Genomic DNA, 13377 nt, shown 5'->3' with positions numbered 1-13377 from the left:
CAAGGGTGTTGCCCTGCCTGGATCTCAGTGGCCCTGCCCTGCCTGGGTCTCAGTGGTCCTACCCCTCTTGGAACTCAGTTGCCCTGCCCTACCTGGATCTCAGCGGCCCTGCCCTGCCTGGATCTCAGCGGCCCTGCCCTGCCTGGATCTCAGGGGCCCTGCCCTGCCTGGATCTCAGTGGTCCTGCCCCTCCTGGATCTCAGCGGCCCTGCCCCTCCTGGATCTCAGAGGTCCTTCCCTGCCTGGATCTCAGTGGCCCTGCCCTGCCTGGATCTCAGTCGCCCTGCCCCTCCTGGATCTCAGGGGCCCTGCCCTGCCTGGATCTCAGTGGCCCTGCCCTGCCTGAATCTCAGTGGCCCTGCCCTGCCTGGGTTTCAGTGGCCCTGCCCTGCCTGGGTCTCAGTGGTCCTGCCCTTCCTGGATCTCAGCAGCCCTGCCCCGCCTGGATCTCAGTGGCCCCGCCCTGCCTGGATCTCAGTGGTCCTGCCCTGCCTGGGTCTCAGCGACCCTGCCCTGCCTGGATCTCAGCGACCCTGCCCTGCCTGGATCTCAGCGGTCCTGCCCCTCCTGGATCTCAGTGGTCCTGCCCCTCCTGGGTCTCAGTGGCCCTGTCCTGCCTGGGTCTCAGTGGTCCTGCCCCTCCTGGATCTCAGTGGCCCTGCCCCTCCTGGATCTCAGCAGCCCTGCCCCTCCTGGATCTCACTGGCCCTGCCCCTCCTGGATCTCAGGGGCCCTCCCCTGCCTGGGTCTCAGTGGCCTCGCCCTGCCTGGATCTCAGTGGTCCTGCCCTGCCTGGGTCTCAGCGACCCTGCCCTGCCTGGATCTCAGCGACCCTGCCCTGCCTGGATCTCAGCGGCCCTGCCCTGCCTGGGTCTCAGCAGCCCTGCCCCTCCTGGGTCTCAGCGGCCCTGCCCTGCCTGGATCTCAGCGGCCCTGCCCTGCCTGGATCTCACTGGCCCTGCCCCTCCTGGATCTCAGGGGCCCTCCCCTGCCTGGATCTCAGGGGTCCTTCCCTGCCTGGGTCTCAGTGGCCCCGCCCTGCCTGGATCTCAGCGGCCCTTCCCTGCCTGGATCTCAGCGGCCCTGCCCTGCCTGGATCTCAGGGGCCCTTCCCTGCCTGGATCTCAGCGGCCCTGTCCTGCCTGGATCTCAGCGGCCCTGCCCTGCCTGGATCTCACTGGCCCTGCCCCTCCTGGATCTCAGGGGCCCTCCCCTGCCTGGATCTCAGGGGTCCTTCCCTGCCTGGATCTCAGTGGCCCCGCCCTGCCTGGATCTCAGCGGCCCTTCCCTGCCTGGATCTCAGCGGCCCTGCCCTGCCTGGATCTCAGGGGCCCTTCCCTGCCTGGATCTCAGCGGCCCTGTCCTGCCTGGATCTCAGTGGCCCTGCCCTGCCTAGATCTCAGTGGTCCTGTCCTGCCTTGATCTCAGCGGCCCTGCCCCTCCTGGATCTCAGCGGACCTGCCCTGCCTGGGTCTCAGTGGCCCTGCCCTGCCTGGATCTCTGTGGCCCTGCCCTGCCTGGATCTCAGTGGCCCTGCCCCTCCTGGATCTCAGTGGTCCTGCCCCTCCTGGGTCTCAGTGGCCCTTCCCCGCCTGGATCTCCGTGCTCCTGTCCCTCCTGGGTCTCAGCATCTCGGACTTCATCTTAGACTTCATCTCCACAAGATCCCAGGGCCAGGGGGCAGAGAGTGGCCGGGGAAGGCCAGGGTGGGGACAGGGGAGCAGAGCGGTCCGAGGAAAGAGGGAGCGCCTCCGTGGGCAGAAGGGGATATGTCGAGGGCTCCGGGGGCAGGGCGGGTTCGGCAGGTCGTCCCCCTGCGACAATGCACAGCTCCTGGGGGCTCTGTGATGAGGAGGGTGTGGCCAGAACCAGGAAAGTGACTCACAACCACCTGCGGGGTGGCTCCCCTCCTGGAGATGAGTTTTCGGCCGCTTCTCTCTTTCCTCCGGCACCCTCCCCCCTGCGCACGTGTCCCCTGTCACCCGGGAGAAAACCGGAGGGTCCGAGGACCCGGCACCGAGGTTGGGAGCGGCGGCCCCTCCAGAACACGGCCAAATGCCAGACCCTTTCGTGGCCGGTTCCAGAACGCCTGGACCTTCCTGCTGGAGCCCCAGCCACTGACCCCGGCTGCTGGCTCACCTGTCCTGTCCCCCAGGCTGTCACGTGCCCAGACAACCGGATTTCAGAAAGTGGAACGTCAAGACGAGGCAAGCCCCGGGGGGGAGGGGGGGAGGGTCTCCAGTGGGGGGGCTTTTGTCCTGAGGGTGACGGGGGGCACCCCAACCGGGACAGGGTGTGCGCGTCTCGATGGTAGAGGAAAAGAGGACAGAAACGGGGAAGAGAAAGTGGGGAGACGGTGGGTGAGGCAGGAGGCACAGCTGGCACTGGAGAGACCCAGATAGACCTTCTCCGCCCAGCCGGGTCCCCTGTGCACACGGACCCTGAAGCTCCAGCCCCAGAAGAGACCTTCTCCGTGAGCCCAGCCGGGTCCCCTGTGCACACGGACCCTGAAGCTCCAGCCCCAGAAGAGACCTTCTCCGTGAGCCCAGCCGGGTCCCCTGTGCACACGGCCCTGCACACCTTGGCCCCAGAAGAGACCTTCTCCGTGAGCCCAGCCGGGTCCCCCTGTGCACACAGCCCTGCACACCTTGGCCCCAGAATAGACCTTCTCCGTGAGCCCAGCCTGGTCTCCCGTGCTGTTTACTTAGGACTAACATATCCGACGTATATCTATACTCTCGCTGCACTTACTCAGGTGACCAGCCTTTGTCTTTCCGTCTGGTGGTGCCATAACCCGGAATGCGTTAGTCCTTCGGATTCAGGTGGGCTGAGCGGTGAACTGGGGGCCTGCATCCGGACCATTCTGCGTGCACCTGTTCCGTGCCGGGGGCGGAGGTGAGGTCCCCCCGGGGCAGCCCCAGGCCCTGTTGGCACCGACCCAGCCTCAGGAGCGACAGTGGCCCCTGGTACGGAGGAGCATTTCTGGCGCCTGCTTCTTGGGGGCCCCGGAGAATTCTCTCCATTCTTCCCTGCCGATTCCTTGCCTCCAAAGTGAGAAGGCCCGATTCTGCGGGGGCAGGGCTCTGGTCTGAGCAGGACCAGCAGGAAGCCGGGTCCAGGATTCGAGGGGCCACCGTGAGGGTCTCTTAGGGACGGAGGGCTCGGCCCCCTCTCCCCCCGTCGGACTCGTGACGGCCCCAGCCTTGCCCGGGATGCGGGGTGACGGGTGCAGCTCATGGAGAAGCAGGAGGGGGGCTGCGGGTCCTGGTCCCTGGGCTCCTGCCCGGGGTCCCCGAGCCTCAGCAGAGGTGGGGGCCAGCGTGCAGCTGTCCTTCCCGCGCTTGGCACAGGGTGTGGGGAACAACCCGCTCCTCCCAGAGCCCAGGGCAAGAGCACAGGGGACGTGTGTCCCAGGTACCTGAGCTCAGTGCTGAGGTCACCCTGCGTCCCTGGGGGCCTTCGGGGTCTGGCGAGAGGCTGGCCTCGCCCTCCCATCACATGGGCCCGATGGCACGACCCCAACCCCTGTCGGTCGGATTCCCCCGAGATGAGGGGATTCCCTGCTGAACTTTCCCAGCTGAAAATGCAGCCGCCCAACGCTCGCCCCCTGACCCCGAAGGGGAGGGCGCTCTCGGCTCGAACACGCCAGCCGGCTGCCTGGGGACGACCTTGCCCCCGTCCCCGAGGCGGGCGCCCGGTCTGTGCAGAACCTGGACCGCGGACGCATTCTCCCGGAGACGCCTCGGAATGCTGCTTCCGGGGAAGTGGGCGTTCCCTCTGGGCCAGCACGCGGGGTCGCGGACGCCCACAGCCTTTGCGACGTGGGTCCCTCCCGGGGGTTGAATGCTGCTGCCCGAAATTTATGTCCCTTGGAGCATGTGAAGGGGACCTTACTTGGACAGGGTCTTTTAGGTGTGAATCAGTGAAGGATCTGAGATGAGCCCATCCTGGGTCGGGCGGCCCGGATTGCAATGACTAGGGTCCTTTTAAGAGACAGGAGGGGACACACAGACACAGAGGAGAAGCCGCGTGAAGACAGAGGCAGACACGGGCGGGACGCGGCCACGAGCCCAGGGGCGCCTGGAGCCCCAGAAGCTGGAGGAGGCAGGAAGGAGCCTCCCCTGGAGCCTCTGGAGGGAGCACAGCCCTGCCTGGATCTCCGTGGCCCTGCCCCTCCTGGATCTCAGTGGCCCTGCCCTGCCTGGGTCTCAGTGGTCCTGCCCCTCCTGGGTCTCAGGGGTCCTGCCCTGCCTGAATCTCAGTGGCCCTGCCCTGCCTGGATCTCAGCGGCCCTGCCCTGCCTGGATCTCAGTGGTCCTGCCCCTCCTGGGTCTCAGTGGTCCTGCCCTGCCTGGATCTCAGTGGCCCTGCCCCTCCTGGGTCTCAGTGGCCCTGCCCCGCCTGGATCTCAGTGGCCCTGCCCCTCCTGGATCTCAGCGGCCCTGCCCCTCCTGGATCTCAGTGGCCCTGCCCTGCCTGGATCTCAGTGGCCCTGCCCCTCCTGGGTCTCAGTGGTCCTGCCCCTCCTGGGTCTCAGTGGTCCTGCCCCTCCTGGATCTCAGTGGCCCTGCCCTGCCTGGATCTCAGAGGTCCTGCTCTGCCTGGATCTCAGGGGCCCTGCCCCTCCAGGATATTAATGCCTCTGCCCCTCCTGAATCTCAACAGCCCTGCCCCTCCTGCATCTCCGCGGCCCTGCCCTGCCTCGACCTCTGTGACCCTGTCCCCCATGGATCTCAGATGTCTGGTGTGCACAGCTGGGGGGAGGATGAACCTGTGGTTTGAGGCCCCCAGTGTGGTCGTTTGTCCCGGCCACCCCAGGATGCCCCTAAAATAACAACACTCTGCCTTATCGTCCCTCCGACGGTTATCAGTCACCCCTGCCCCACTGTGACCCGCGATGGCAGCCCCCAGTCTCAGCAAGCAGGGCCTGGCCATCCCGTGGGGCCCCAACCCACGGAGGCACGCAGGTGACCGTCCCTTCTGCAAGCTGCTGGCCAGGGGCCCAAGCTGGGGCTGGATTCCCAGGCTCCAGTTCTTCGGCCCAAGCCGTGTGCATACAGCGGAGACTCCCCCGTCAGAGAGTCTCCGTCCGCAGAGCGAGAACACGCGTTCCCAGCAGGGAGCTCTGTCTTGGGCTCCGAGGTCCTCCCCGCGGTCCTTGCGGGGTCCGTCCTGCAACCTCGCGGCCGTGGGTGCTTATCGGCCACGACCCCTTGACCGGGCGGCTCCTGGGCGGTGCCGGGCGGGGTCTGGGGGCCGCGGTGCCGGCTGCCCGCGGAGATAATGGGCCCGCACTTCCTGTGCGCGGAGCCCAAGTTCTCTGTCTCTGGGGCGTTTGGAAACCTTTCGAAAGAGGCCCACGCTTGGCTTCCGTGCATCTTACCCGGGCCCCATCAAACCAGGGATGTTTTTCAAGAAAACCCTTGCTTATCAGGCCCGCGGCTCTTGTGAAACACGGAGGTGACGCGTCTGTCGCCTCGGTCTGCGTGGGTGCGGCCGGGACCCTGCTCGCCTCGCCCTGGGCCCGGAGCCCTGGGCTGACGCGTGTGGGCGCACGTCCGTCGTCCGGAGACCCGGGGGCCTGGCGTGGGCGACCGCGGGCCCCGCTGCTGGCGCACATCCACGGCCCCCGATGACGCCCCCGCACCTTCGCCACGCACCGCGTGTGGACGGCGGGCCGAGCGCGTCTGGAAGGACGCGGGCTCGCGTGCGCAACCCCGGTTCACCAGCACGAGGACACGCGTTCAGGCCGGCACTTTGCAAAACCCGAGAAGCCGGGAGGCTCGTTGGCCATTGGACGCTCGGCGTTTCCCCACCTGCTATATTCTTTTATTCTTACATTTTGCTTGTCATCTCATTTCATTCTTTGCCCTGTATGATTTTATTCCATCCTATCACGTTTCCTCTTGTCATTTTCCTTCTCTTATGTTATTTTATTTATCTAACATTTTACTAACACCACACGGGGCCAGAAGTGGCCGCAGGCGGGACGCACCATCTCCCCTCGTCCCCGTGCCCGTCAGCACGTTGTCTCCAGCGTGACCACGTCCTCGGGGTCCTGGGGGCCCGGCGGGGGGTGGCCCTCCTCCCAGGCGACCTGAGAGAGAGAGAGAGAGAAGGCAAGGGTTGAGACCCCCGAACCCTCCCACGCCCCGAGGGCGGCAGGTGCAAACAGGGCGGGGGGGGGGGGTCTATTGCTCGGCTGCGAAAAGGACACGATGCTCAGGGACAGAAGCGGGACACACAGGACCTCGGCGCGAGACCCCAAGGGTACAAAACTCCCGAAACAGGGAAATCTGGACACACGAGGTGGACGTGAGCGCCCACAGGGTCGGGGGGACCTGGGATCCGATGGAGGTGATGCTTAATGCGGACATGCTCTCCTTTGGGGGTCATGAGAACGCTCTGCAACCAGACGCAGCTGGTGGGGGGCACAATGCCCCTGCCTTGGGCCTTTGGAATAGGTGACAGGGGCGGTGGGGGGGGGGGGCGTGTGACTTAGGTTTCCACAAACCTGTCGTAAATGGAAATCATGCGTCACTGTGACGCTCACCCCAGCAGACACCCAGGAAGCCCTCCCTTTTGCCCGGAGACACCACTGGAGGCCCCCCAAAGTTCCCCCCTGCCTGCCCCGGGCGCCCCTGGGGACCCCGCAGGCTGCCGTGCCCCCGGCTGCCACCAGGTGACACAGCCCCCTGTGAGATCAGGCTCCGTCCAGCCTGGACGCTGGAGGCCGCCGGGGGGCCTCAGGGAGCCCCCCCCCATTTAAGGGACAGGGAGTGACCCTGCCCCGGAGCCTCTGGAGGGAGCACGCTGGAAACCTGAGCGCACTGCAAGCCCCGTAGCCTCGCCCCAAGTTTCTCCGTGGACCCTAAGCACCCCGGGAGGGCAGCCTGGGTCGCGGAAGCCGCGGGGTGGGGCGCCCCGACGGGGCGTTTTGGGGGTGTCCGACCGCCTCCTCAGGGGGAGCGCTTGGGCTGACGCATGAGGACGCGAAGGCGGCTGGATCTGGAAGTAGGGTCTTTGCTCCTGTGACGGGAGGTGTGGTAATGGGGGGGGGCGGTTGCGGGTGCCCACAAGCTCCCCCCGAGGAGGGGAACCACCAGCACCGAAGGACCAGCCCCGGATTTGTGGCAGGGGAAACGGGCCACACGCCCGCCCCCGGGGACTGGGGTGGCGGATGGCCGTGCGTCTCCAACGCCCAGCATTTCGGCTTTCGTGGTGAGCGCCCACGCGCACGGCCTCGGGTGCTGGAGGGTCGTGGCCCCTCCGCTGACCCCCCCGCCCACCGACAGCGCACCCCCGGACTGCCCCCACCGCCAGAGACACCCCCGCCCCCACTCCCGGGACCTCACACGGAGCTGGCAGCCGGGAGGGGACGCGCCCACCTCCTGGCTGCAGAGGGAGGGGTCACTCACCCCCGGTGTGGGCATGAGGGCCTTGGCGATTTCCTTCTTCACCTGCGGGATGGGAGGGAACATCTTGCGCCTCACGGAGAACCTGGCGGGGAGACGCACACCGTGAAGGGCCCCACGGCCTCTGCGCATCTCTTCCTGGAGAAACGCAGCGCCCACGGACACCCGCCAGGCCTGGTGCGCACCTGCCGGACCAGCGAAGACGCGCGCAGGACTCCTCAGATCCTCTCCAAGTGCCCCCCCACCCCACCCCAGGTCTTTTAAAGCACCACAAGGTATATAAGGACCCCCGGACTCTCCAGGTCCCCAAGACGCCCCAGGGCTTTCATTTTGGTCCTTGAGCATCAGAGGGTCCTGGGGAGCACGCGGGGAAGGCAGAAAGACCCGCCCCCATCGATCCGCCCATAGCCCCGGGGTCTCCTGGAGACTCCCCTGCTCCTGGGCTTGTCCAGAGCTGCGCACGCGTCGTTACCCGCCTACTGCACCCCCCCCCCCCGAGGCTCACTGCCCCTGTCCGCCGCGAGAGGACCGTCCTAATTGAGGCCCCAGGAAGGGTTCCCTAACCGCGGACCCTGTGAGCAAGTCCCCAGTCGTGCACACGGGGACGGGGCGTCCCGAATGGTGCTTTGTCCCCTTGGCGCCCTCGGAGCGCAGCGTCTGGACCCGGAGGACTCTGGCTGGGATCCCCTGGAAGCGCGCAGTCCAGCGGTACGTGGGACGGGAGGGTCCTTCCGACATCCCAGTGTGGCTGTGGGGCCGCTGACAGCGGCGGAGACAGCAGGAGACCCCCGCCCCTCCCCAGCCTTAAGCAACTTCCACTCCACTCTGGATTCGCGGACTCTGGATTCGCGGCCCCTGGATTCGCGGCCCCTGGATTCGCGGTCCCCGGCCATTCCCCAGGCTCCCGGGCCAGCGCCGCGTGGCCTTCTGCAAAGTCCGGAGTGGGGGTGGGGGGCGCTTACCGTTTGCAGAGGAACATGAGGACGAGCGAGGACAAAGCCGCTGTCCCCACCACGGGCCCCACCAGGGCGCCGCTGAAATCCTGCTCCGGGAGGCCTGGCGGGGAAGAGAAGCAGACGGTCAGCTTTGCACACACCAGGCGCTTCCGGGGGGGGGGGGGGTGGGGGGCACTGCCAGCCTGCAGAGCGCATGGGCATCCAGCTGGTGCCTACTTTGGGCTCACGCCCCCAGAACAGTCCTGTGGGACCCCTGGAGGGGGCCGTTTATGCAGACCCTGGCCTCGTGGGGGTCCCCATGTCCCTCTGGGCAGGTTGGTTCGCTCAGGTGGCTGAGTCTAGGGGGACGGCCTCCTAGGGGGCCCCTAGGGACGCGGGAGAGGGTGCCGCGGGGTGTCCGGACCCCCAAAGCGGTCCACGTGGTGCCCCGGAGACCCGTGAACGGGACCTGATGGGAAGAGGGTCACAGGTGAGAGGGCAGTGACGGCTCGAGATGCGCTCAGGGGGGCCTGGGTCCCACGGCAGCGGTGCCGAGACGAGACGGCAGAGGACGCCAAGCCGGGGCCCCAAGGCAGGGTCCCTGCGCGGCGCGGGGGGCCTCGGCCACTCACCGAACCGCTGCGTGGGGCTCCATTCGCTCCACAGGCGGTTGTACATGTAACGCACCCTCACCCGGAAGGCGCTCTTGGCTCTGGTGGCGGAACTGGGCATCAGGTACACGTTGGGGTCCTGTCCCCTCTGGAAAACCTTGGAGACGGGAGGGGACTGTGCGTGAGGGGCGTTGCTGAAGGGACGTCGGGGAGCAGGCCGGGGGCCGGGGGGGGGGGTGGTCCCCTGGGCTCTGAGCTCCGGGGTCCGTGCAGGGACCAGGCCGCACACCCCGCGCGGGGACACCCGTGCGTCCGGGCGCAACTCCGCGCGTCCGTCTGGTCAGTCTCGCTCAGCCAAAGCCGGGGAGGTAAGGCCCCGCCTCCCCCGCCGGCGAGGTTGACCCCGCTTCACGTCTGGCGCCCACAGCTCTCTGAGCTGCACCCACACCTCGGGCAGAGACCTCGCGCCCTGGGGACGCGGCCCGCGGTGATTCCGCACGGACCCCGTGGAGCCCCGTCGGCCCGTTCGCTTTCTGGCGGCACAGCCGGGCTCTGAATCGGAGCCGCTGGCCGGGAGGCGTCCGCTGTCCCCACCTGCCTTTCCCTGGCGCCACGGGGACCGAGCGTGCACAACCCTGAGCCCCAGGGCACCATCTGGACGGTCCTCTGCGCGGGGAACGCACTCGATCTCCCGTGCACGCGGCTGAAACACCCCGCTGTTCCTTCTGAGCCCTGAAGGAGCCCTGCTACCGGCCCCCCACCCGCAGGGCCCTGGGGCAGGAACGGGGGGCAGGGCAGACGAGGACCCAGGAGCTGCCGGGCCTGCTCCTGCAGACGGACGCTGAGGGGGGCAGCAGGGATCCCCCCACCCCCAAGGAGAGCCCCCCAGGCAGCGGGAGCCACACACACCGCCTGGCCAATGCCTGTGGTGCCCCGGATCTCAGCTGGCGTCTGAGCGGCGAGGGGTCCCAGACTGGACACCTGGCCCCCGAGGCTGGCCCCCAGGGGCGCCTTGAGACTGCACGTGACCCTCAGCCTGGTCCCGGGCACTGCAAGTGTGGTCCGTGGGGCAGCATCTGGCCAGCGGGGTGGGTGTCACCCGGGAGCAGGCGAGGCCCACGGGAACCCAGGTGATGGATAGGAGAGCATCTGCGGGATGGGGGTCGCTGCTGCCCTTGAGAGGATGGGGGGGCGCTCATGTCTGTTCCAGCATCTGACGGCAACACTGATCAATGACCACACGCCCGTGGCTTCAGACCACAGACGGCATCCTTCCCCAGCTGTGGAGACCAGGAGTCTAACGTCCAGCAGGGGCAGAGCCGCTGATTTCCAGGCAGGACAGGACCCCTGAGACCCAGGAGGGGCAGGGCCGCTGAGACCCAGGAGGGGCAGGGCCGCTGAGATCCAGGAGGGGCAGGGCCACTGAGATCCAGGAGGGGCAGGGCCACTGAGATCCAGGAGGGGCAGGGCTGCTGAGATCCAGGCAGGGCAGGGCCGCTGAGATCCAGGAGGGACAGGGCCACTGAGATCCAGGCAGGGAAAGGCCACTGAGATCCAGGCAGGGCAGGGCCACTGAGATCCAGGAGGGGCAGGGCCGCTGAGATCCAGGAGGGGCAGGGCCGCTGAGATCCAGGCAGGGCAGGACCCCTGAGATCCAGGCAGGGAAGGGCCACTGAGATCCAGGCAGGGAAGGGCCACCGAGATCCAGGCAGGGAAGGGCCACTGAGATCCAGGCAGGGAAGGGCCACCGAGATCCAGGCAGGGCAGGGCCACTGAGATCCAGGCAGGGCAGGGCCGCTGAGATCCAGGCAGGGCAGGGCCGCTGAGATCCAGGAGGGCAGGGCCACTGAGACCCAGGAGGGGCAGGGCCACTGAGATCCAGGCAGGGCAGGACCCCTGAGATCCAGGCAGGGAAGGGCCACTGAGATCCAGGCAGGGAAGGGCCACCGAGATCCAGGCAGGGCAGGGCCACTGAGATCCAGGCAGGGAAGGGCCACTGAGATCCAGGAGGAGCAGGGCCGCTGAGATCCAGGCAGGGCAGGGCCGCTGAGATCCAGGAGGGACAGGGCCACTGAGATCCAGGCAGGGAAAGGCCACTGAGATCCAGGCAGGGCAGGGCCACTGAGATCCAGGAGGGGCAGGGCCGCTGAGATCCAGGAGGGGCAGGGCCGCTGAGATCCAGGCAGGGCAGGGCCACTGAGATCCAGGAGGGGCAGGGCTGCTGAGATCCAGGTAGAGCAGAGCCGCTGAGACCCAGGCAGGGCAGGGCCACTGAGATCCAGGCAGGGAAAGGCCACTGAGATCCAGGCAGGGAAGGGCCGCTGAGATCCAGGCAGAGCAGGACCCCTGAGATCCAGGCAGGGCAGGGCCGCTGAGATCCAGGCAGGGCAGGGCCACTGAGATCCAGGATGAGTAGGACCCCTGAGATCCAGGAGAGGCAGGACCACTGAGGTCCAGGCAGGGCAGGTCCGCTGAGATCCAGGAGGGGCAGGGCCACTGAGATCCAGGCAGGGAAGGACCACTGAGACCCAGGCAGGGGAGGACCACTGAGATCCAGGCAGGGCAGGGCCTCTGAGATCCAGGCAGGTAAGGACCGCTGAGATCCAGGCAGGGCAGGGCCGCTGAGATCCAGGAGGGTCAGGGCCGCTGAGATCCACGCAGGGCAGGGCCACTGAGATCCAGGAAGGGCAGGACCCTTAAGATCCAGGCAGGGTAGGGCCGCTGAGACCCAGGCAGGGCAGGGCCTCTGAGATCCAGGCAGGGCAGGGCCACTGAGATCCACGCAGGGCAGGGCCACTGAGATCCAGGCAGGGCAGGGCCACTGACATCCAGGAGGGACAGGGCCACTGAGATCCAGGCAGGGCAGGGCCTCTGAGATCCAGGCAGGGCAGGGCCACTGAGATCCAGGGGGGGCAGGGCCACTGAGATCCAGGCAGGGGAGGGTCGTGCTCCCTCCAGCGGCTCCAGGGGAGGCTCCTTCCTTCCTCTTCCAGCTTCTGGGGCTCCAGGCGCCCCTGCGCTCGTGGCCGCGTCCCTCCCGTCTCTGCCTCCGGCTTCATGTGGCCTCTCCTCTGTGACTGTGTCTCCTCTTTGTGTCGTAAGGACAGTGTCATTGCATTTCGGGCCCCCCTGATCCAGGATGGTCTCATCTCAGATCCATCAGTTACTCACATCTGCAAAGACCCTGTTTCCAAATATGACCCCAGTGCAGGGTTCTGGGGGGACACAAGCTTCTCCGGCCGCTGTTACACTCACTACAACGTGTGAACTGCATCGGCCCAAAGGAGATCGTCTGGAAGGACGTTTCCCCGTCCGCGGGCGACCTGAGCTGAGTCAGGGGCAGCGGAGAAATACAGCGTCCCCACGCGAGAGTGAAACCCTGAGGGCCGCTAAGGGGCTGGTTGGAACCCCACGGCCCAGGTGGTCAGTGAACGTGGAACCGGGTCTCCCCCCCTCCCCCCCCCCCCCCCGCTTTCCGGGCCCGCGCACGTAAGTCACAGAGAAGGGACGAGATACTTACACGGTTTGTTTCTGCGGAGCTCGCCTGTAAGAAAGGAAAAATGGTCAGTGTCTGCATTTTCTGCACCGTGTGCAAGTGTGGGAACCTGCCTGGACCTCCTGGACCGGGATGAGGCAGCCTTGTCAGAGCTTCCTTACCTGCTCAAGAGAAAAGACCGGGAATGAGGGTCCATACGACCCCACTGTGGGGACACCTCAGTTCCGGCAAGGACAGCGAACGTATCAGAAATTCCTTCTCCAGGGAAGCGAGGTGGGACGCTCAACCAACTGAGCCACCCGGACGCCCCTGCCTTTTGTTTAATTCGCAGCCCCCAGGGACAGCGCTTAAGAGGGTAGAGAAACTTCAACACCGAGTTTCGTCGCTGTGACTCTACCGCTGGGTGGTGAATTTGTCCTGGGGACGGTGTGAGGGACGAGAAGGCGGCTCCGACGGTCGCATCTTGTCCGAACGTTCAGATGTCCGGCGTGGACTAACCACGTCAGAGGCCCGCGGCCCACTCTGGGTGAGGTCCCCTGTCTACAGTCACCTGTGTTACCACCTGCCTGGGGTTACCCGTGAAGAACCAGTGTGAGGTCACCCGTGTGAGGTCACGCACAGGAGCCCTGGGGACCAGGATGCCAGCAGGCAGGGCGGAAGCTGCAGACTCTTGGCGGCCACGTCCAGGGTACGAACCCGAATCCAAGACCCAAACCTGGCGTCTTGCGAGGATTTTCAGGACAGAAGGGACACCACCTAACTTCCGTTTGGAAAGGTGCCGACAGGTGAGGGGTCCACACCCGGCTGGGCCTGGGGACCCCTCCACGCCTCTGAGGAGAGCGCCAGACCGTGCCGTAAAGGGCGCTGCGGGCTGGCCCCGGCCTCGGGAACGTGGACACGTGGACACCCGGGGACAGATC

At 66.7% G+C, this 13377-nt stretch overlaps 1 protein-coding gene across 1 annotated transcript in view; it reads right to left on the bottom strand.

Moving 5' to 3' along the window:
• Positions 1–5776: 5776 nt before the first annotated feature.
• LOC124509310 (granulocyte-macrophage colony-stimulating factor receptor subunit alpha-like) overlaps positions 5777–13377 on the bottom strand; it is a 28470-nt gene continuing 20869 nt past the window's right edge. The window contains exons 10-14 of the mRNA XM_047075816.1: positions 12482–12505; positions 8983–9118; positions 8378–8471; positions 7419–7500; positions 5777–6097 (exon numbers count right to left, since the gene is read on the bottom strand). Coding sequence (XP_046931772.1) covers positions 6020–6097; positions 7419–7500; positions 8378–8471; positions 8983–9118; positions 12482–12505 — 414 coding nt within the window. The 3' untranslated portion in view covers positions 5777–6019. The remainder of the gene's footprint in view (positions 6098–7418; positions 7501–8377; positions 8472–8982; positions 9119–12481; positions 12506–13377) is intronic.

The sequence above is a fragment of the Lynx rufus genome, unplaced genomic scaffold (genome assembly GCF_022079265.1).
Source record: "Lynx rufus isolate CCGP_SWC_20201006 ecotype Redwood Valley unplaced genomic scaffold, mLynRuf1.p SCAF_14, whole genome shotgun sequence".
Taxonomy (NCBI): Eukaryota; Metazoa; Chordata; class Mammalia; order Carnivora; family Felidae; genus Lynx; species Lynx rufus.
The sequence above is the reverse complement of the archived record's forward strand: the minus strand, read 5'-3'. Positions and strand labels throughout refer to the sequence as shown.